Source organism: Acanthaster planci, linkage group LG09 (genome assembly GCF_054643075.1).
Source record: "Acanthaster planci isolate LZ-2023a linkage group LG09, COTS_SCS, whole genome shotgun sequence".
NCBI lineage: Eukaryota > Metazoa > Echinodermata > Asteroidea > Valvatida > Acanthasteridae > Acanthaster > Acanthaster planci.
Genome location: NC_141785.1, coordinates 5,160,567 through 5,183,407, shown reverse-complemented (window position 1 = coordinate 5,183,407; position 22,841 = coordinate 5,160,567). Strand labels below are relative to the sequence as shown.

Below are 22,841 nucleotides of genomic sequence, written 5' to 3'. Positions count from 1 at the left end.
AGGACCCTCCAAATTGCATTTTGCATTGTAAGCATCAATTTTCAACTTACGACGGGTGGCGGGCTTTACGACTATTTTACGGGTGATAATATCTGAAGAGAAATATCTTTAAAAGTGACAAGTCAAGCCACTTTTTGAAAAGAAAATGAAAAGATGATTATGCAAGCTTTAATTTGATAGGTGACTTGAACATCTGCGACACTAATGAGTATTTTTCCTAATTTTTTGAAGTGGGGTATATAGCCACACACACACAAACCCATGTCTGTGTGAATAGCACTATTGTCGTGGGCAGTTACGCCCTCTTAAAAATTAAGTTCTAGGGAAAGCGAAACAGCTGCAGAGGGCGCACTTCACAGGGACAGGAAAACTCATATCGGTGGTTCCCGGCAAAATAGGTGTTTTCCGATACGCATTTTTTCCTGCTTACCAATGATGTAAACAGGTGAAGTTTCCTTGGAGATTGCGACCGCTGTGGACGGTTCCGTCTTGTTTTCAGGTGAGATTTTTATGTTTATTCGCAAAATAATGTCGAGTTTTACACAGTTCTATTTGCGCCATAGCAATTATTTATTGAATTGGATAAAATTAAAAGTAAACTTCAACATTCTGTTTCATGTTTGCAAACCAGGCTAAGGAAACTCTCGTGCTAGTCTTTTATTACGCGATTGTATTGCATCTGAATCGTGAAATTTTTTAATGGAAAGTGAATATAGGCCCACGTTCAGCAAAAGGCGGCAGTGCGTAATGACAGCAGAAACCTTTGAAAGTGAAAACACACTGTCTGTTGTATTTATAATGACTGTTTAAGACCGAATAAACACAATTTTTCATCTTGGGTGAAGTCAGTTAAGTTATCATGGTTATTGCACGATTGCATCGTCACATCGTGCTAGGCCCTACTACGCACAGTTGATTTTGTATGAAATCTCTAACTAAGCCTAACTTTCCTTTTCCAACAAAAATTTCACAACTGCGAATTAGAAAAAAAAAGGGATTTGCTGACAGTGGAATTATTGGCCAATCCAAATTGTGCATTCAGATTAACTGATATGTAGAGATCAAGCAATGCTCAACTTCTAGTGTATGTGTTCTAGGCTAGGCCTATAGGCCCCTGTGGGGTATTCTATAAATTTTTTGTGTCCCTATTACATCTGACATATGATTTTGTAAGTTCAGAACACATTCTCTAAGTCTCCACGAGTCATGAGTTGAAACGGATTATCTGCCAAACAAATAGAAGTAGTTTGAAATCAATTCCAGTGATATTTCCATGTCAAATGACACAGGTCAGGTGTAGCAGGGACACAAATATGTCACAATTTTGGTCACTGAATTCATAGAGTGACTCATATCTACATCTATGGCAATACTAAGAAACCCCACTTGGCGATACTCATTTTTTTCATGATTTATTCAGTTCTTTGTTAAGGTAATTATTGCGTAACTGGCATCATGGCTGACCAAGACGAACAGCCGCCGTCTGATGAGTTGACTGCAGAAGTCACAGAAGATAATGCTGCAAGCCAAGATGCACCCGAAGAGGAGATGGCGCAAGGCGCCGAGCCCGAAAAGGAAATGAACATTACCAGTGAGCAGCCAACGGATGACACGCACGAGGGACAGGAAGAGACAAAAGATGAAGAAGTGACAGATGAGACGGGGAAGGAGCAGACTGCAGAAGATGCTGATGAGGAGAAAGAAGAGGAGGCAGCTGAACAATCTGAGGATGTGGGAGAAAACGAGGAGCAAGAAAAAGAAGATGGAGGAGATGGCAAGGAAGACGGAGAGCAGTCGGCATCCAAGATGGCAGAGGAGGACGACGGGGAGGAGCCACAGACCATTGCTCCACCCCCTACCGCGGAGGCAGGTGCCTCGTCGCCCCAGCTGACCAGGGAAGCCACCGAGGAGCCGATCCAAGAAGAATCCACCGAGGGCCCGACGGCAGACTCTGCCGTGGAACCTGCGTCTGACCAGGGTGGGGAAACGGTCAAGCCATCAACACCCGTGGACAAACCGGCCCTCACACCACCAGTTACTGATCGACCAAGTACAGCCAGTTCTGCAGCTTCAAATGTTGAAGTCTCCACCAATGCCCTAGTAAGTGATATATTTCAATGTGTCTGAATTTTTTGGTCAGTCTGTTCATTACCAAGAATTCAAATAAGCAAAAACTACTAGAAATTAAAAAAATATTGGTTTGGAAGTGAATTCAAAGTAAATCTTATATTCAAAATAAATTTAGTAATTCTAGAACTGATTATCTGTGTACCACTTTCATTTGGAATCATCTTTTTATAGGGTTTGTGCTGGTCGTTTGGTGTCAACAAGAATGTCCCGACAATTAATCTGACCAATCAGCTTCGTCGGATGTGTGTCTACACCACCGGACACACAGCCGTGCTGTATAACTTTGAGAAGAACACGCAGAAATTGCTGCAAGGACACGTAAGTTTCATTTCTCTCGTTTATGGCCATATATCTTATTCCGCAAATTGATATCTGAGTAGCCCACTGTATTTAAGAAATAAATTTATCAGATGTTTTGGTTGAATTTGTTATTCTAATTGTTATTAATTTGCAGCAATTGAGGTCTCTCGTAAATTGTGAGGATTTTTTTCTGATGTAAAACTCAGCTACTCATGTTTCCTAGTTTAATCATCGGAATGAAAGGATAAGCATAAAAGGAAAGTGCATGCAGAGGCAGATGTGAAGAAGTAGTCATTCTATAAATTTGGGGTCCAAAGTGTGCCATTTTTCCGTCTCTGTTACTTCCGACATGTATACCATCTGACATGTTTGACAAAGGATGTATCGTTGAAATTAATTTCAAACTATTTTTATTTGTTTGGCAGGTAATTTGCAGTACTTATTTACTCTTTGAAATTAAACAATTAGTTCTTAACATGAAGAATCAAATGCCAGACGTAACAGGGACGGGAAAAAAATGGACCCCAAACTTATAGAATGACCATAAAATCTCTTCTTTTTTTAAAATTCAAACGAAAATTTTGGTCTGTGTGTCCACCAGCAAGGCATTTTACCTCAATGTCTTGCATTCTTTCTGTAGAGCAACAACATCACTTGCACCTGTGCTAGCCGAGACAAACGCTGGCTGGCCACCGCTGATAAGGGACCCAACAGCATGGTGATCGTGTGGGACACGTACACTGGGTATGTTATCAAAACTTCACAAAAATATCACGTGAGTTCTGTTGTATTTACAACACAACAGTGCTATAGTCAGGTTCACAACAAGTGCTTTCATAAGTCCAGTCACAAGACTTGTTACAAGACATGGGCCATTTTCCAATACTCAACTTTGTCTCCATCTCAGGCTTCGTTCCCAAAACCAATCCCCGATTGTGGGCCTGAAGCGTTTAAATCAAATTGGATTACTGTAATTTTTGGCTCTCTTGCATCTTATTTGATGTTATGTGGCACTATTAGACTGATTACTGCCCTCACAGCTTCAAAGTCAGCTAGCTAAAAAACAGTTGAAGCCTGAGACGGAGGCGAAGTTGAGTATTGGAAAACGGCCTTGGTGCTAATGGCTGGACTTGTGACAGAGGCATGCTTTCGCTGCAGTTCATTTGAATAACTCGGGACTCAACTTGAGACTGGATGAATAGATATTGCCCAGACTTTCAGCAACTTGTGACAGAACTCAGTTGACCAATTCAGAAGTCAGTCATATTGAATTAAAAGTGAGGTTAACTTGCTTATTTTGGAAACCTAAGAACAAAACTGAAAGCAACAAGAACAGTTCAATGCAGATTAATTTCATGTACGATGATTGATTTCAAAAAAATTGATTAAAAAAAAAGTGAGGCGTGGAATCCAAAATGGTCTGACTCCATCACATTTGGAACATGACATTGAGTGAGATAGAGTCAGGGAACATGATCCAGAATGGCTTCTTTGTGAATTAGATCTGTTGCTATTGCTTTGCATAGTGATACCGAGACATTTTGACATATAATGTGTGATATTTGCTGCGTTTCTTCTTGAACGTGTACGCTTTGCTAAATTGCATCAACGCCTTGTCCTTTTACACTGTGTCCTTGACGTTTTCTGTCTTCGATATTGGCTTCATTTTTTCCCTTGTAGGACTCCTGTTCAGACAATATTTGAGGCCCACAAGGATGGAGTGGTTGCCATGGCAATGACTCCGGATGCTAAGTACATCGTCACCATGGGAACCATCCCTAACCAGGTATGTTACTTGGCTGAGTATCATTTTGTTCAAGTTCACTCTTTGTTTAATCATGGTTTTGCCACCCCGAAATCTTTAGATCCACTCCCCACGCAAGAATTGCTCACTTTTTTGTCATAAACAAAACTGCCTAGAATTGTCTTTTGACAGTGCATCTACAGTTTCCCCAAGTTCCAAAATTTTCCCTGTATCTTAAAATTCTGGAAAAAGTTTTGCTCTTCGAAGAAAAATAAATCAGTCTTCCCACATGATAAGGGTAGTCCTATGATTGTGAATTATGGTTTAGCCCTCTGGAGTCAGTGAATGGTTTTAGCCATAGCAGAGGTGACCACTGATTGGCTGTCTCTTGCAGTCTCTCTCCATCTGGGATTGGACGACGGATGGCGAGACCCCGGTCTGCTCCACCCAGCTCAGCAGCAGCTACGGCCAGCAGACGTACGTCCACTTCAATCCGGACGACACGAGCCAGATCGTGTCCAACAGTGACAGCCAGGTCGTATTCTACGCATGGGTAAGCAGAGCTCAGTCAGGTCCATTCACTCTGAAGGTTCTGTCGGCAGGGGAGGTGCCAGGATTGCCTGGGTCAGGGATGGTGGCAGACCAGAGATGGTTCAGTGGATGTTTGATGGGGTTTTTTTTAGTACCTAAAAAAGGAAAGTTTGAGCCCTAAAACCCTTCAGGGGATCTTCTGTTGAGCAGAGAAAACCAGATGATCATTCATCTTTCATTCGCCTTGAGCGGACGTACCCTTTCAGCGGTTTCCAAGAGCCATGTTGGTAGAGAGTGTTCATTTTGTTGGTAGCCACGTAGCGGTAACGCATGCATTTTGTAGTCTTTTGTGAGCCAGCGAAGTGCAGCTCCCACCAGAGGAGCCTCTGTTGCTCGGAAAGTTGCACCTCCACTTTGTCTCGCTCGGGGGAGATAGGTCAAGGGAGTTGAAAGTATTCTGTAGTCCAAAATTCCCAGTAGAGCATACTGTTAAGACAGTCAGACTCCCAATCCTTCACAACTTCCAAATGGTCTGATTTTCCAGAACTTTGCGAGTATCGAAAATGGGAAAGTTCATACTTTTAAGTAGGCACTTAGGAATTGTTGGTATCCTTTAGGAACTGTTGGTATCCTTTAGGAATTGTTGGTGTCCTTTAGGAATTGTTGGTGTCCTTTAGGAATTGTTGGTGTCCTTTAGGAATTGTTGGTATCCTTTAGGAATTGTTGGTGTCCTTTAGGAATTGTTGGTGTCCTTTAGGAATTGTTGGTGTCCTTTAGGAATTGTTGGTATCCTTTAGGAATTGTTGGTATCCTTTAGGAATTGTTGGTGTCCTTTAGGAATTGTTGGTGTCCTTTAGGAATTGTTGGTGTCCTTTAGGAATTGTTGGTGTCCTTTAGGAATTGTTGGTGTCCTTTAGGAATTGTTGGTATCCTTTAGGAATTGTTGGTATCCTTTAGGAATTGTTGGTGTCCTTTAGGAATTGTTGGTATCCTTTAGGAATTGTTGGTGTCCTTTAGGAATTGTTGGTATCCTTTAGGAATTGTTGGTATCCTTTAGGAATTGTTGGTATCCTTTAGGAATTGTTGGTATCCTTTAGGAATTGTTGGTGTCCTTTAGGAATTGTTGGTGTCCTTTAGGAATTGTTGGTATCCTTTAGGAATTGTTGGTATCCTAGAGAAACAGAGCAAGCAGTCCACACTTTTAGCCACTTTGTAAAAATGTTAAGAATAGTCACACTGTATTTACCGCAGAGAACTTTGTTGTAAGAGAATCAACTTGGAGGTCCAGTTTATTGTCTCGATGCCTTATTTGGAAATCTAAAGTCTTAACCGTATGCTGCCGGGTTCAATTTGAATTTGCATGATGAGTTCCCGGGGATTTTCAAGATTTTCTGTTTTCAAAATTCTTCAAAAATTCATGACTTCATTTGCTTGACATTTACACCCACACAAATGACTGTCTGATGGCTACTCTAATCTGACAGGCAACATTTATTGACACCAGAGTATTTCAGCCAGGCCTGCCGCCTTGTAAAAAGAGCCCAGACTATGCAGTGTTGTATAATTTCCTTTGTTCCTTTGGCCCAATGCGCTGCTGGTGTCTTTTCAAATGCAGCCAGATTAGCGTGCAGTGGTATTGTATCGCTCATCGCCAGAGCGCTTTTGTCTCCGGTGGTAATCCACTTGCTCCTAATGCCACAAATAGTGGTATACTGATTTAAAGCAATGACAGATGACCTCCGCTATTGACAACTGAAAAAATGTCCGCAATTCCCAGCAGCAAGGTCTTTTGTTCCAAGTACGGTCTTTTGTTATAAGGCCCAGCTCCTTTGTCCGATTTTGGGCACCCCCAGCTATGCGTATTAACCAAAGGTCTCCGGTACCAGGAATCACAGCACAAAGTGGTTAATTATCTAGTTTCCCTGAAAGCGTTCATCTGAACGACACACTTGTGTGATCATCTGTCTGTCATCATCATTGTGCAATGTCCATCTCCAATCATTTTCAGAAGGGCAGTAAGATAGATTTTGTGGCTCCGTCGCTGACCGACCAAGATTTCAACCGAGTGGTCGGTAATTACAGCCAATCCATCTTCTGCAGCAACAGCACCCGGGCCTTCACAGCGACGTCGGTGGGCAACGTTGTGGTGTGGGACAACTGCAGGCCAATCTCTGGACGTGAGTATTCATAGAAACCTTAAGTCTTTTGTGTTGGGCAGGGGGTTCAGAGGTCACTTCTTCCGACCAATTAAAAACTTTGATGCCTGGGTATGCCATAGAAGTGTGTCATTGCAACTCAGATAAATGCCGACTTCTGACCTTTATTGAGTCAATCTAAAAATCTGAACTATTCCTTGAAAATTAACTCCTAATTGAAAGTATTTATTGGAATCTCTTGATAGTAGGGTACTTACAGCTTAGGGAAACTTCACATTTCAAAAATATAGACTCAGACGTCAGGAATACGGAAAAAAAGTAGAAAGCTCCCTGAAAGGATATTTGAAACCAGAAATGCTGTTTTTTTAAAATGATGCGAGTCATTTTCATCCTTGCTTCTTTTTGTTCTGTTAGCACCTCTTTTTGAACCGTCTCCCAACAAAAAAGCCTTCAAGTTGGTCCGTGTCCAGGAGCGCGGCATAACGGTGCTGACGACCACCGAACAGTAAGGGATAGTTGCTCTCAATTATATTAGTTGACTAGTCTCGTTTTATTCAGAATTCCCAACTGTTTTGCCAAGCGCTTTACTTTTGAAATCCTTTTAAGAATACAGAACCTTGAAACCAAGATCTTTCCTGATACAGTCTGGTCACCATGATTACTTCTGATCTCATGAATGACGGAATATCCTGTTATTTTCAATGACTTTCATTCTAGATACATCGTGACCGGTGACGTGAATGGTCACGTTAAGTTTTATGATCTCCAGTTGCGTATGTCCAACTGGTACAATGAGTTTGGCGTCGGACCCGTCAATTCTGTCTCCTTTGCCTATGTGCCAGAGTTTGTGCCTGAGTAAGTTGTTCATTTCAGAATAATTTATTTAAAGGATTAGTTTAATATCATGGCCTTGCTTAATTTTGATGTCAAAATTGTGGCATTGTGGAAATAGATATTGAATGATTGAATTTGTCAGTGGTACTCCTTATTTAAACCTCAGTATCCTACATCCTTCAAAATCCAACAGCATACTCTGTAGGATTTTGATAGATTGAGGCTGGGTTTTTTTCCGTACATTGATGGATTTTGTGGGATACTGCAAAATTCCTTGCAAAAGTGCTGGGGATTTTTTGAATGATGGTGTCCACTTTTGATAGCCAAGTTGACCAAAAGTTGCTTCTCAGCTGAAGACCTTTTGAAGTAAGTTGATGATTTTCAGACAGGACATAGTAAGTTCGGGATAAATATTCCCAAAACTGTTGCAAAATTGTAGACCCTGTACTATTTGTCATCCTTTTTGAGGGCTTGGCTGGAGATGAATCATAAATCCACTCACAACATTTCCTCTTTTTCACTGCCAGATTTCTGCTTTCTAATAATTAGATCTGATTAACCTTCATTTACAGATTGAAAGAGGAGAGTGATTATCCCCCAGATGCCACCATTGAAGCCAAGTCCTTCATCACTAGGGATTATATTGTCAGCACCTTCACAGCCCAGATTGCACTGATCATTGCCGACGGCACACAGGTCAAGGTCAGTCCATCAGACAGTCAATTTTTGGCAGCTGTGCCCTTTCTGAGTCTCGAAATGTTCTGAAATTTGATGTGTTCCTAAGGGAGTGTTGTCAGAAGTAACGGAACATCCTGAACTTTCTTGGCCCTGCTGGAATTGGAAGAGCAAAAACTGTGAAGAAAATGAGTGGTTGTGGCTTCTTAAGGTCCTGACCGTGATTGGCCAAATACATTGATGTCATTTGCTCTTCCATTTCCAGGGTGATACAATCCAACTGGATAAACTCTAGATTGTACTGTGTCCAAGCTCAGTAGCCAGTGCTCACTCTGTTTTTCCTAATATTTTGTCACCTTTTGGATGAATTCAGATGATCCATTCGGAACACGACGCAGCAATTCACGCCCTTGCCACACACCCTAATCTGTGAGTGAACTTTACTTTACCTAGAATAAGAACTCTGGAGTCCTTCGAAAGATTTACTCATCAGTGAGATTTTCAACATTTGAAGCAAAGTCCTCGGAAAAACAGGCAGACATAGTCTTGAAGTTGAAGTGTAAAGAGTGTCGATTACACTTTGTTGTAGTCTTTTTTGGGAGGTTTTTTGACATATTTGGAGATTCTTGGCGTAGATGTCTAGCGTCATTGCTGGATGATACGTGCAGATTTGACAACTTAGAAATTAATGGCAGCTTACAGACTGCTCGTCAGACACATCTGTTCAGACTTCGGAAAGATTTTTGTTTTCTTTTGACTTGTATACATAGGTCACAAGTTGCCATAGGCAGCTACTCGGGACTCCTCAAGGTCTGGAATTACAAATCAAAGTAAGTAACCATCGCGGAACGCACTACTAGAGACACCAGGAAAAGAGAAATGATAGACGTGTGAGTGCATACTATTGGTGCTTGCCTCGTGGGCGGCGAGCGCTGCAGGGCAGAGCGAGGGGTGGTTGAGCCTTGCGTGGAGTGTTAACAAACCACAGTATTGTTGTCGAGTACTTATTCAAGTACCAAGTTCTCCATCAAACATGGAACTGGTTTTATAGGAAAAAGCTGAAGAACAAGGGCATTGGAAAGTAAAAGCGAAGGAGTTAAATTACAAAATAAATAGATGACCTCAGACCATCACTCTTCTATGAGTATTAAGTTTTAAGGACAAAGGACTCAAGAGGGACTAGGTCAAGTACTTTTGAAGTACTTTACTCCTTAAATGTTCTTCTTCCATGTCCTTCTTCCCTCCTTACCAGTTCAATGTTTGGCAGGGAACTTGGCATTCGAAAAGTACCCGTCTACAACACTGACAAGCAAGATCTTAACCGTTTCGTCGTAGACCAGACACAAGACTGACGCATCACCGAGGGACCCACCCACAGTGATCACGCTTGACTGGTTTATTACACGTGTACACACTAATTATGCAGAGTCTCATGAATATTCAATACAGTGCATGCATAATCACCACAGGTGTTTCAACTATGCTCCCTTCCCTCCACGGACGTCAACGTTGAAATTGAAAATCCCCATGGAAATCCGAACCATAGCTTTGCCTTGATCTTTTGCCTGCGACTTTGACACGCTCCAGCTTGTCAGCCATAGAAATGTCAGACTGGCTAATGCGAGATGAGGTGGACCAGAAATGGAGCCGAAGTCATAAACACACCAGAAATTTGAATAAAAGGGGCTGAATGCAAAGCTGAAGACGTAACTCAAATCAAAGACAGGATTTGGGAAAATTTTCTTGGACGAAGTGGACCTGGTTGTCAATGTGGTCCATTTGTCTTAGTACAAAATCCACTTTGCAACGCGGCCTTTTAAGATTGGGTCATTGCTATTTTATTTATCTTTATGATAGAAGTATAAATTCCGTTTTTCCATTTGTTTTTGTAGGACTTTGGTCATGTCCAGAAACTTTCCCAAAGGTCACCTGATCCGCTGTATGGCTTTTGACCCTAAGGGAAATTATCTTGGTAAGAAATTGTTATTCCAACATCGGGTATAAATTTCATATTTTGTTTTCTTTTATGTGTTGTTTGTTTGTTGGATGTTTGGTTGATGCTTGTCGAAATTTTTTAATTTCTGTCAAATTTCGATTTGTTGGTTTGTCTTTTCATTTGTGTCTGTGTTTCTTGCTTTTGGTTTTGTGTTTTATAATAGGTATATTTTGTTTATATGAGTGGCATATGGTTTTGTCGGTCTGTTTGTTTAAGAGTGTTGGCCTGTTTGTGTGTTGTCTATACCTGTGTGAAAAGGGGGATCCTAATAATGCAGCCAATTGTGAATTGTCTTTTTCATAAAATTATTTGCCTGATCCTTGGGAAAGCACACTTGCCTAGTTCAGGTGAAATAATTCGCGTCATCGCACGGAAATGACCGGGTTGTTTTGTCGCATGCAGTCAATTTTTCAAAAAAATTCCGTGCCAGATTTAAACGCGCCGACAACATACCGGAGGACAGAGGCTGATTGTTTATGACTTAGAATGTTCAGTCCAGTCCATCGTCTTGTGATTATCCCCGTCGAAGGCGAAGTCCGATTGCTGCATGCCGGTAAGCCTCGTCTCTCTACTGGGACTCGGCCAAACCTGGCAAGCTCTGAAGCCTAATCACTGGCTGGCCTGGTTTTACTTCCCCCCACCATGGCACCGAGGACTTTCAATTTGAGATCTGGAGGGTATCTTGTTTCAGAAGCTGGCTAGACTGCCAGACAGTTTATTATTACCCTTCAAGCAACGAACGACTGAAAAATTGTTTGTAGTATGTACTTGTCATGTGAGGGTCTCGACACAGATTCATAATTTGAAATTGTTAGAACAAATTTTGTATTGATGGTAACACAGTTACTTAATGAGAGTTCAAATTTTTTTCTATTTTCAATCATACTATGAATTCGCAGGTCTGGAATTTAGTTTTTGTGAGGGTGTATATCTTTTCAAAAAGGCTGTGGCATTTATTTGGCTTGAGTGGGGGAAATGTATTTTTTTTAGGGTATGCTCTTAAACCATCATGAATATTCACACTTTATTCTTAATATATGCACATTTTATGCCAGGGTTTGCTCTTAACCCACCATGATTATTCACACTTTTTTCTTCAAAATGTATGCCAATTTCATGCCAGGATTTGCTCATAAACCATTATGAATATTCACACTTCGTTCTTAATTTGGTCGGAAAGTTTCAAACAAAAATCACAAAAATTGTCTTGCTTGATGGGCCAGTGATTAATTCAGCAGGAAGTTAGAGGTTTGAATCCCACCCGAGCAAGTGTGTAATTTCTCAGCAACTAGGGGATGAACTGAGAATATAGTGTGAATACATGTACTTATATTTAGGTCAGTGTCAGGGCAAAGCACTTGCTTTGAGCCACTCAAATGTTTGCGGGGGCATTTTCAGGGAACAGCAAGGCCAAGACCAGAAGAAACACAGAAAATATTCACTCAATAATTCCTTGGAGTAGATTGATGGGATGTTCTTTGTTAAAAACAGTTTGATGAGCACTGAAAAAACACTTGCTTTGCACAAAGAGGTTAATACCAATCAAAATGTCCTGCCCTGTGCATTACTACCAACCGGTACCCTGCTAAACTTCTATCAAACAATATTGTCCTCTTCACAGCTCTCTATTTTGTGTTGTGGTAGTTCCTTCGGATGCTTTTCAAGTCCTCGGGCTCATTTTTATTCGTTCCCCAGGCGTTGGTTTCACCAACGGCTGCGTGCGCATCTTGGACGCCATCTCCCTGGAGGACGAGTGCGAGGAACTTTTCCGTTACTCACGGGACGCCGTCACTCACTGCACGTTCTCTCACGATTCCAAGTGGATGGCTGTTGCTGTAAGTAATGGCAATAGAGGTGTAATCCCCAGGGCTGGGGGGGGAAATTGAAATTTTGAAATGTACGCAACCAATGACAAGCCACAGTTCAGTGGCTTTTATTTCCATCTTGAAAAGACTTTATTCACCTCCAGGCCTCCTCAAAATTCCGCACAATCTTATGCCACTCAACTCTTCACTCAATTATCAGATATCGTCGTGTGCCTGGAAGGACGTAAACGCTTGCGCCCTTTTGCCGGGAAGCACAATCACTGCAAAAAAACCTTCCCCGGCAAAAGGACGTATGGATGCAACTTTTTTATTTCAATGAAATATAATGATTTCTTTGCAAAAAGTTTTTACAAAATTTCCCAAGTCATTTCATAAGTTGTTCAAAGGATGCTTTTTGTACAGCCTGTGTTGATTTTGTTGTAAATTTTATCCGTTTTTACTATATAAAGAGAGTATGTTTCTTACGCCCTTTTGCCGGGAACATTTTTTCTGCCGGGAACATTTTTTCTGCCGGGAACATTTTTCTGCCGTGAACATGCTTTCCAGCAAAAGGTCATAAGCACGCTTTACGACCTTTTGCTGGGCACACGAGGAAATTTTCAAGGATCTTGTATAAATGACACAGGAAAAACTAGGTTGTAAAAAATTTACCAGACAATGAACTGGCTTTTGACATAAACAGAAACATGTCTAATGATGGAAAGTTTTTCATTAGTAAATGTCTCAGAAGACATGCCTTGAAGGTATAAAAACTCACAGTGGATGGCTTAACTCCAAAATTACAATGGCATGTGGAAGTTTGTGTAATTTTTTGTTTGTTTTCCTGGCAGGATGCTGATCACTGCGTCACGGTTTTCAAAGCCCAACATCCCAGCACCGGGATGACCTGGGATTACCTGGGTAAGCATCGAGCTCACTACAAGCCCATCCAGGACCTGTCCTTCGGCGTGGCTCTGGACTCTGACATGCCCAGGCTACTCTCCGTCGGACAGGATAGAGCGTTGGTAAGATTTTTAAAAAATTATTTCAAATTTTGGGATCCTCTGTCCTGAATCATCTGCGCTGGCTACTTCTTTGCAGGTGACATTTTTTTGACAGTGTTGTATTCGAGTCCGTCATCCTTTGTCATTGTTCAACCTGTGACTTATCACTTGTCTTGTGAAGGGACTCATGACCATCCAGTTCGTAAGTGTTACATCACTTCCGTTTAAACCACGCCCACTGGAAATGCACTGCACACAGAGTTACATGCATTGATTGCTGTTTACATGGAACCTAGGAACGGAAAGTTAACGCACAAATTTAGCGATCGTCCAATGGGACCCTGCCAATCAAGGCACGTCTGCCTTCGTGACGAAGTCACTTACAAACCGCATTGGCTTGTGAAAGGACTTGCGAAAGGACTTATGATGGACTCGACTCCAACGCTGTTTTTTTGTGAATGGATTTTTACATAATTAGTCTTTCGGCCAAATTTTACTCGGCAACTTTTAGTCTGGCTTGCAAAGAGTAAAGGAAGCGGTTTGTTTTGATGTACACACATCCCTCAGTTTGGCGTCCTGATAAAAATGGACATTATGTGGCTGAAAAATGTTCAAAGTTCAAGATTCTTTTGCAAGATTCTTCCAAAGGCTGATCAAGTGTATCGGCTTGTGACTCGTTTCCTCAGGTGGAGCCACAAGTGACATCTGTTTGCTGTGTGGTTTTTTTTTTTAATAGGAATTACATTAATGTTGCCAAATCAAAAACAAAAATGTATTGGCCTATTAAATCCTTTGTGAAGTGTCAAAAATCCATTGTCTGGAGTCTTGTTCCCATATGTTCATTCTCTGGGCTCACTTTTCTTCATTTTGGAGAGATTTCCAATCAGTTTATAATCGTGCCTCTCCTTTGTAGGGGACATTGTTCAAGCGTCGAATGTTGTGTTTGTTCTGCTTAAATCTCCGTTTGGCTTTACGTTCCCCTTGGCGAGTGACGTGAGGGACACGGATCACCATGTTCCAATCCCTGTTCAATGTCTGCCCCATGTCTGATCCATCTCTCCATCATGCCCTCCTTCAGTTTCTCTTTGTCTCATCCCTCCGCATCTCTCATCATGCCCCCCCATGTCTGCATTCCCAATTTCTTGAGACCAAAAAGCCCAAGATATGTCTGATGAACAGTCAGCCCGAATAAAAAAAGTGCCATATATCGACTATTTACCTTGTATTTAGGCCAGAGAAGCCAGGGACCCAGTTTACTTGAGGTCGGCAGACAGATTTCTCAGCAGATTTTATACACCAAATCAGAGTTGGCCGAGTTCCTGGTCGGGCCCAATGCCACAAGTGACAAGCAGGAAAGATTGCTAAGCCGCATCCGAATTTCTTTGCTGTGGCTTTAAATTACATACAAGTCTATGGCAGTGGCTGCAGACACTTCCCATAGAGTTGTGTGTAATTTTAAGCCGCAGCCACGTGATTAGGACACACCTCTAGCAAACTAAGGTGCTGTAGCAAACACTTGCCAAGAACCAGCCGCAAGTTAGCATGAAAATCCTTTTCAATTTGGCTGGTTACCTTTTTTTTGTTGGGCAAAATTTTTCCTGCTTAGCATATCTGTGAAGTTAACCCCCAGGGCCCAATTTTATGTCACTGTCAAGACCCTAAGCAGTAAGCACACCGGAAGGCATGCTTACTTCAGAGAAAAATGTGCTTATTTAGTGAATAACAAGATCTCCATAGGTGTGCAATGCTAGCCCAACTATGGTAGGAAATAGTGCTTTAAGGTTGGCAAATGTTTCTGCTTTAGTAAGCAGAACTGAAGCAGTACCATGATATTTGGCCCAGTTATCTTTGCCTCACCAGTGTAGACTGTTAAGCGTATTAGAGTATAGTTTAGAGTCCCTGTCTCAAACTGTCTTCTGATTTTTGTGGTTTATTTGCAACTAGATCGAGTACGACCTCTTCAATAGTGGCAAGGACGACCTGAAATTGTTTGGTATGGAACGCATCGAGCAGAGCGGGGTGCCTCAGTGTCTGGTGTGGTACCCACCCATCACCAAGGAACAGTTCTTCCTAACCTCAAATGATCAGGTACCCCGTCTCGTCAGTAATTTCAGTTGTTTTTTAATGTGCTGCAGAGCATACTTATTACCGGACACAAGTAGCTTGGCAATATAGCATCATCGTATTGGGTCTTTTGGGGCTAAGGCAAGATCTTTGGGATAATTTTGATAGATTTTGGGCTTGAAATGACAACATTTAGTGGTATTTATCTGGAGAGGTGACACTCTTTTCTGGAGTGGTTATTAGTGTGATGAACAGGGGTAATAGTGATGTAGTACCCTATATTGAAATATACTTTAAGATACTTTTAAAGGCATACTAAGTAATCAGAGTAACCAACTTTACCATATCAAGTTGCACACAGAAATGCTTGCAATAAAGTGGCTTGCTTAGGGACACAGAAACTACAGTTCCTAGTTGGGTTCAAACCCACAATTGGTTCAAGTCCCAAATTGTATTAGATTCTTGTACTGCATCTGAACTTGACACTAATTTCACATTTTTGGGGAAGGAGATCAGTACTTCAAACCACCAGAAAGAAGTTGACAAGGCAAGGATCATTTTTCCATTTCCTTCTCGAGTTCCTTGTGTCAGAAGATGTCTGCTGAAGCCAGATGGTTTTGGCATCATTTGCAGATTTGCTTGTTTGTCGTAAATCACCGGTACCCGGTATACATGTCAGGCTGCCTATAGTGCATTGACATGATGGGAATACCATGTTTCCCACCTGAGATTTGAAAATAAGATGCATAAACTCAAGCAAATGAAGAGTGTAATGTAGATGGTTGCATTTGTGTCGCATTTGATGGTAATGTCTTAAAAGGAAATTTGTGGAAGGTTGAGGAATCAGAATTCCATTTGTGGAACCCGCCGACAGATAAGCCATTGTTAGTTTACACATTGGTGACATGAGTATGTGTGAAAATTTGGTAGGTTTTTGTGGGAAAGAGGTTGGATTGTATACAATTGTTTTCATTCGACAACACCGTTCAGAAACCTTGTTATCCGACCCTGTCAACCTGACTTTGCATCTGTTGGTTTCACGATTCTATTCACCCGGGAAATAGTTTTTAAAAGTAAAATTGCCAAAAGAAAAACAATTGTACTGTTGCCGTGGCAACTGAGCCATCCACCCTGCATAAGAGTCTGTAATATTTTAGTTTGCAAATCAATTATCTGACATATTTCCCTATTGATATCTGTTCCCTTTTTTGGATATTTAGCATTTAAAAATTGTCTGTTTTTTAATATTTAGTTTAAGTTCAAGCTTTTCAACACGACGACTAGAATGTGCAGAAAGACAGTGCTGGGTCCTACATATGGCTCACCCATTCAAAGGTTAGAAAAGCCAAGATTTATTCAGTAAAAGGCAAAGTTCCTGATCTGTCCATTTCAAGATATTAATTAATAATGAATTTCATTATTTGCCCTCATATCTGTTTTTAATCCTAGCATTCATTACCCATGTTTGGGTATTGGCCCAATTATTTATCTGTACAGCATTTCAGGGCCAGGCATGCAACTTTCCTTGGATCAGCCGATTTCCTCGTGTTTCACTTCACACTCACACCACTGAAAATTGCAAAAAGCTGTCTCGACGCTGTGTCGAAGTCTCGTAAAGACTGGAATTTGCCTGGTTTTCTTGTCGAAGTCCAAGTTGCACTCCATGCAGGGCTGTTGAAATTAGCTCAAAGAGCCCTCTGTTGTCCATGAGAGATGCACAATTTTATTTAGCATTTGTTGTAAGTGGAGAGTAGTTGTTTGCCCGCATTAACATGCGCCTCTCAGCCTGTTCAGTATTAAATTTACTCATCATAATGAAAAATGTGATTATCCCCCTGATGTTTATGGCATTTTAATTCCTTGTTTCCAGGATGGAAGTGCTCCCGACAAAAGATCCCATCCATGACAAGCGATACCTGGCCTTCATAACGTCAGACAAAGTCGGAATGCACATCATGCCCTTGGATGGTAATCCACACAACGCCATGGCACTAATTGCACATCCCAGTGGAGTAAGTAAACTACATTCAACAGCAGCATGCAAATTAGTTTGGCCATCTTTAAATTTGCTTAGATCTGTCTCTCGTGAGTCACATATTCCAGTGGAGTGACTACATCACAGTGAATGGCCTGTTGCAAAATGTATCTTTTCCACCCATTTGTTTATCCTTAAATGAAAAGATTGATAGAAACTCTCATTTTGAATTTCAGAGAGTTTCCTGCGAGACATTAATTTGATATTATGGAATTTTTTTTTTCATTGCGGGCTGCCAATCAAAATGTTGTACATTCTGACATGACTTTCAGCTGGTTCCCAATTGACTTTTTGCTTACTACTTATAATCTCCTCAGCAGTATTTTCTGTTTAGGATCTAGATTTCTTGACATATTTTGCTCCGATTTCCTTGCTTTCTGTCTTCTTCAGGTAACCAACCTAGCTTGCAGTTACGACGGCAAGTATTTATTCACTTCAGGAGGGACAGACAACTCCGTTCTTATGTGGACCATTAGCGTTGTGTAAGTCTCTTCGCTTCCAGTATATCCGTAGTGTTCTCAGTTGGGCTCTGATTTGTAAACGGGCATGTCCACACAGATCCCCCATACAAACTGCAAAACGAAGGCCACGAGTACTGACTTACTGCCGTGGGATATTAATTCTAAGTAATTCCAACGCGTTCGCATCTTTCTCCTTGTTTCTGTCGTTGTATCTTTCGCAGTTGTCAGAGTAATTAAGAAATTACATTTACCATTTTCAGGTTTCATTGTCTTATATTTATTCATTAATCTGACCTACGTTGTTTTGTTTATTCCTCTGTGTAATGTTGTCAGGAAAAAACATTGGAGAGAAATCCAGAAATCCATTTTATTCTGGTTATTGCAAACAGGCCCAACATTTGTGTGATTTTATACTCAAAGGCGAACGGGACATGATTCATTCCCCCCCCCAAAAAAGTAATTATCAGGAGAAAAGATTTCTTCATGGCTTGCCAATTAATCACTGACCCTGTCTGATGTATTAACCTTGAAGGTCGTTGTGCTTTTGTTGCATTTTTAGTCCGTTAACTGTGGCTAGATTTTGGCACTTGTAGCTCAACCAGTGAAGCCGGCCATAGCTCACAGTGCTTCACTCATGCAAAACCCATCCTTGACAAGCGGAGCGCGTCCAGCTATTATGAATCATTCGGAAAGTTGTCGGCAGATCAGTTTAAAAGCTTTTTCATTTGTTGGGCATATGCAACAAGAAGTGAATTTTCACACAGGAAATATATACAAAGAACTGTACTTGAGTTGACACGTCAATTTTTGTTGCTCAAATACTCAATCTAATGTAAAAATCTTGCACTCCTGCTTGCTTTCATAAGTACGAACTGGCCTTAAACAATGCCTTTATGTTTACCTGGTTTCAAAACTGCCACACATCCAGCAAATATCTGGTTTTACATGCACCGGTTATAGAATTTATTTTTTTCGCTGATCTTTTGAATTGATTTTTTTCGCTGATCTGGGTGAGTCACACAGTCTTTCGGTATGCAACTTTTCAAGTTTTCCTGTGCTTTTCATTAAGTTTTTCTCACAAATTTCCGCACAGGGCTTTGGAGGCAGCTGCCAAACTGGGGGGAGAAGATCTGATACCATTCTACGGTCTCCTGGAAGGAGGCAGAGAGGGGGAACTCTTTAAGGAGCTAGAGAATTACTTCTATTACGCCCAGATCAGAAGGTAAATATCTGGGACAGTGATTTGGTAGATGGTCTCGGAAAAGCTCTAGCGATTGAATGAGAAAAACGACTTGCCACCTCGCTGGATGCACGCATTTGCACAAATTGTGTGGAGTGGAAGAAAAGTTTTTCTTTTGTAATTTGCTCTTTTTATGAGTTTGAACCAAATGGACGAAACCGTGTCAATGATACAACTTGTCACACCTGTTGCAACTGTCAATTGGCAAAGTTGTCACCTGTCATTGCTGTCCTCCATTCCAACTGTTACTGGTCATACTTGCCATCTGCAGCATCTTTTGTACGTCACACCATTTACCTGTCATGTCTGTCTCATGACACACCCCTGTCCTTGTCACACCTGTCATATTTGTCATCCGTCACCTATCACGTCTGCTACCTTCATACCTGTCCTTTGTCACACCTGCTACTCACCATACTAATCATATTCACAACTGTCACCTTCACACCTGTCCCCTGTGTCACCTGTCACAACTGTTACCCACCCCCCCGTTATCTGCTACACCTGTTGTCTGCCCCACTCAGCATCCTCCACACCCGTTATTTTGTGACACCTGTCCTTACTTGTCACCCCTTGTCATCTTGCAGCCAAGGCGTGGACACCACCGACACCCGAGAGGTCTCCGTCAAGATCCCACTCAGCGAGATCCCGTTCGTCATGCGAGCCATGGGCCATTACCCCTCCGAGCAGGAGATCGAGGACATGATCAACGAGGTCAAATTCAGCCAGTATGTGGACACGGGGAACTTTGTCACAGAGATCGACCTGGGGGACTTCATCAAGTGTAAGCAATCGGAGAGCCCTTAGAAACCGTTTCTCCTGTGTTGATTTTGTGCTTGAGTGAAGTTGCATATTAGATTTCTTCGCCTGCGATAGCTAATTGGACTTCGTCAGAATGGACAGAAACTCTCTCTTTAGTGTAAAAGATCACACATTCCAAGACGCTTAATGCCAAGTTAAGCTCACAGAATAGCGGACCATTTACCTTAAAGCAGCATTAGAGACAGAAACCTTCACAAGTGAAAGCCAGGTAATGCTGTATTTAATGTGGTAATTTCATGTATTTGCGGGGGTCTTCCATTCACTGATGCAAAGAAGAGAGGGTAACTAGCCCATTGTCACTTTTGACATCGAGTAGCGCCGCTATCTGCAAATCCAAAGAGACAAACTGATGATAGAATTATCTAAACAAATGTTTACGGAGAATGACGACAAGTCTGTGAGTGCGTCTCATCACATGCATCATCTTGTTTGTTCGTTCAGTGTACGTTAACCATCGCCCGGCCTTTGGTTTATCTGAAGCCAAACTCCACTGGGCATTTGAAGTCTTGGGCTTCGATGAGGGGATCAGTCAACCAGCCATCGAGAGGGGAGATCTACTGCACATGCTCCAGAACAAAGGTATGGATGCTTCCATGATATATGTTGTTTCGGTTTGATCAGATCCTTCACAGTTTATAATTAACTAAAGAGATATCGATTTTGGACATGACTTTATACAGTATCACAGACCGATTTTTATAGGGCTTGTTAGAGCAGAGTGTTGTAAACACAGAGAAGGTAGCTGTGAGGTAGCAAGGTAGGAAAGCAAAAACTGGTTACCAGCCAAACACAATGCATTGAACGTCAGGGGGATGCAATTGGGTACCAGTCACAAGAAATCAACACAGTGACACCTGCTAACTTTTTGGGGGAAACAAACATGATATTTCAAAGGCAGATATACAGGACTGAAAGATTGTTTCCTTTTTATTGGCAAATTTGCTAGTTTGTTGAGTTGCTCATCTGCGGATGTTAACTTGATAGATCTTGTTGAGTAATAAAAATTGAATTAAAGACCAACACCTGAGCTGAAATGTGTCATTTGTAACCTGATTCATAGAAATTGACATATCTTTTAGACTTTTTGGTGTTTAATATATCTATCTACTGCTTTAGTTCATTGGTTTGAATGACTATAATGATGTTGATCTTGACTTTCGAAAACCGTGAGGCATTTTCTTTTTGGAAAACTTATGAATTGCAGCAATGATGTTGATTTTACCATTCAAACACAGGAGAACAGATGACAGAGGCCAACGTGGCAGAGTACATGACTACGCTTCTGGGCTTCAACCCGGAAGGGGGGAGCTCAGAGCTCGGAACGTACGACCCAACCGGTGCCGCCGACCTCCTTGAAGAGAGCCTGCCGGAGCTGATCACGGCCGACATGTTTGCCGGCGAGGTGCTGGGCTTTGGAGGTGTGGAGATCATGGAATAGCCGTTGGCGGCCATCACAGATTTAAGAACCCAGCTGCAGAGAAACAGGTTTGTAAATAGCATGTCAGCATTTGTAAATACGGTGGTGTCCGAGTCCTGGTGTTTGACTTAAAATTCAGTGCGGTCTCGTCAACAGATCCTTGCTTCTCTTCGACTGTTTGCTCTTAAGCTGAGGAACCAATTTTACAGAATTGATAAAACAATGCTAAAATGTCCCTGTGACATGTTATGAACATTTTTGAACCGTCTTGCTGAACAGATAAATCAGCCAGTTTCTAAAGCGAGAAAACAATTCTGAAAGTTACTGCCTGCTAGAAAACTCAGCGCATTCCGTCCTGTTTTGAGGTATGTTCTCACAGCCTTGTGTGTGTCAAACTAGCGAAAGATGTAGGATTCAATATTAAGTCCTGTCACCAATTGGAGCCAAACTTCAGTTTTCCAGAAATGGCAGACAAAAAGGAAAGAGACTCGAAAGCTCTGCATTGGTATTCGTAAGAGCAATTTTAAAAGGGTTGGAGTGGAGTGGGTTATCCAGCGTACAAGAAACAAAAAGTAGTTTTCATTATAGACTCCAAATTGCCTACAATCAGCAATGGCAAAACTGAACACAGCCTCAAACTCTATGGTCTTGGTTCTCCCTTCCTGTCAAAGAAAGAGAGAGGGATTAACATTGCAAACTTTGAAAGATTTGTGTAAGAGTGTCATTGCTGGAGTTAGAGTGTAATCAGACACGTGGATATCCTTCCGCTGGGATTGGAGAAGTTATCAGAACAGGACCAGAGATTTTTTCTTACCACTTGATGGAATCCTCTTCTTGTGAACTGCTCCTAGTAAATGGTTCATTCGCAGGTGGATTGAGAGAAAAGCTGACCAGAATTTTCAGTCGGTTGATCCTACACGGCCAAGAAGTAAGCCTCCGCGTGAAGACGTTTATTTTGTAAATATCTGAAGCATTAAATACAGAGAGTTATTTTGTAGAGTTCAGAATACAATTTTCGTTCAAGCTGTTTTATATTGTTTAACTAGCCTTATTCAACGTGACTACCGTCCACGTTTCTTATAATTATTACTATTTATGAGCTTTAAATGATATGAATGCGCGTACAATTTTATTTTATTCCTCAAAGAAATGTACAAAATAAAGAGATAGGTTGTTTGTATCAGTTTTCTTGGCTTAAGATATTTCCAGGTATTTTAATCTTATGTCGTGGGATTTTGCTTCACATGTATGAGATATTGGGAGCCGGGAAGCCGACAGATGATTCTGCGGGTGTTTTAAATTTCTGCTCAAAGGTATTTTTCACCCACATTGCCTCAAATTGGCGGGAATGAAAAGTGATTGTTAAAACAGCGAAAAATGGTTTCCTGGAATCCTGTCTTAATCTTGAATTCCTCGTGTATCTCATGTCGAATACCAAATACTAAAGGTGTGGAATCCATCTTGTCTCGAATGGTTTCCATCCAATCCACGACGATACCTACCGATTCCAGAAATCCAATATTGGACCAAGCGAGACAATATGCCTAATGGACAATTTGTCACTTTGCCCACAGAGAGAACGAGACGAGAGCAAACATCTCTCTCGGTGACCGTTCTCGATCTGAGC

General features: G+C 41.5%; 1 protein-coding gene across 1 annotated transcript; it reads left to right on the top strand.

Annotated features, from left to right (window-relative positions):
* The first annotated feature begins 374 nt into the window (after nucleotides 1–374).
* Nucleotides 375–22,394, top strand: cfap251 (cilia and flagella associated protein 251). The gene is made up of 23 exons (XM_022230694.2): nucleotides 375–499; nucleotides 1,421–2,100; nucleotides 2,302–2,448; nucleotides 3,071–3,174; nucleotides 4,111–4,216; nucleotides 4,569–4,727; nucleotides 6,714–6,882; nucleotides 7,276–7,366; nucleotides 7,579–7,716; nucleotides 8,268–8,397; nucleotides 8,744–8,799; nucleotides 9,141–9,200; nucleotides 10,263–10,342; nucleotides 12,062–12,201; nucleotides 13,023–13,196; nucleotides 15,120–15,263; nucleotides 16,492–16,574; nucleotides 17,110–17,251; nucleotides 17,665–17,756; nucleotides 18,829–18,957; nucleotides 19,563–19,759; nucleotides 20,239–20,376; nucleotides 21,033–22,394. The coding sequence occupies exons 2-23, from the start codon at nucleotides 1,456–1,458 to the stop codon at nucleotides 21,233–21,235; spliced, it is 3,327 nt and encodes a 1,108-aa protein (XP_022086386.2). The 5' UTR covers nucleotides 375–499; nucleotides 1,421–1,455; the 3' UTR covers nucleotides 21,236–22,394.
* Nucleotides 22,395–22,841: the final 447 nt, after the last annotated feature.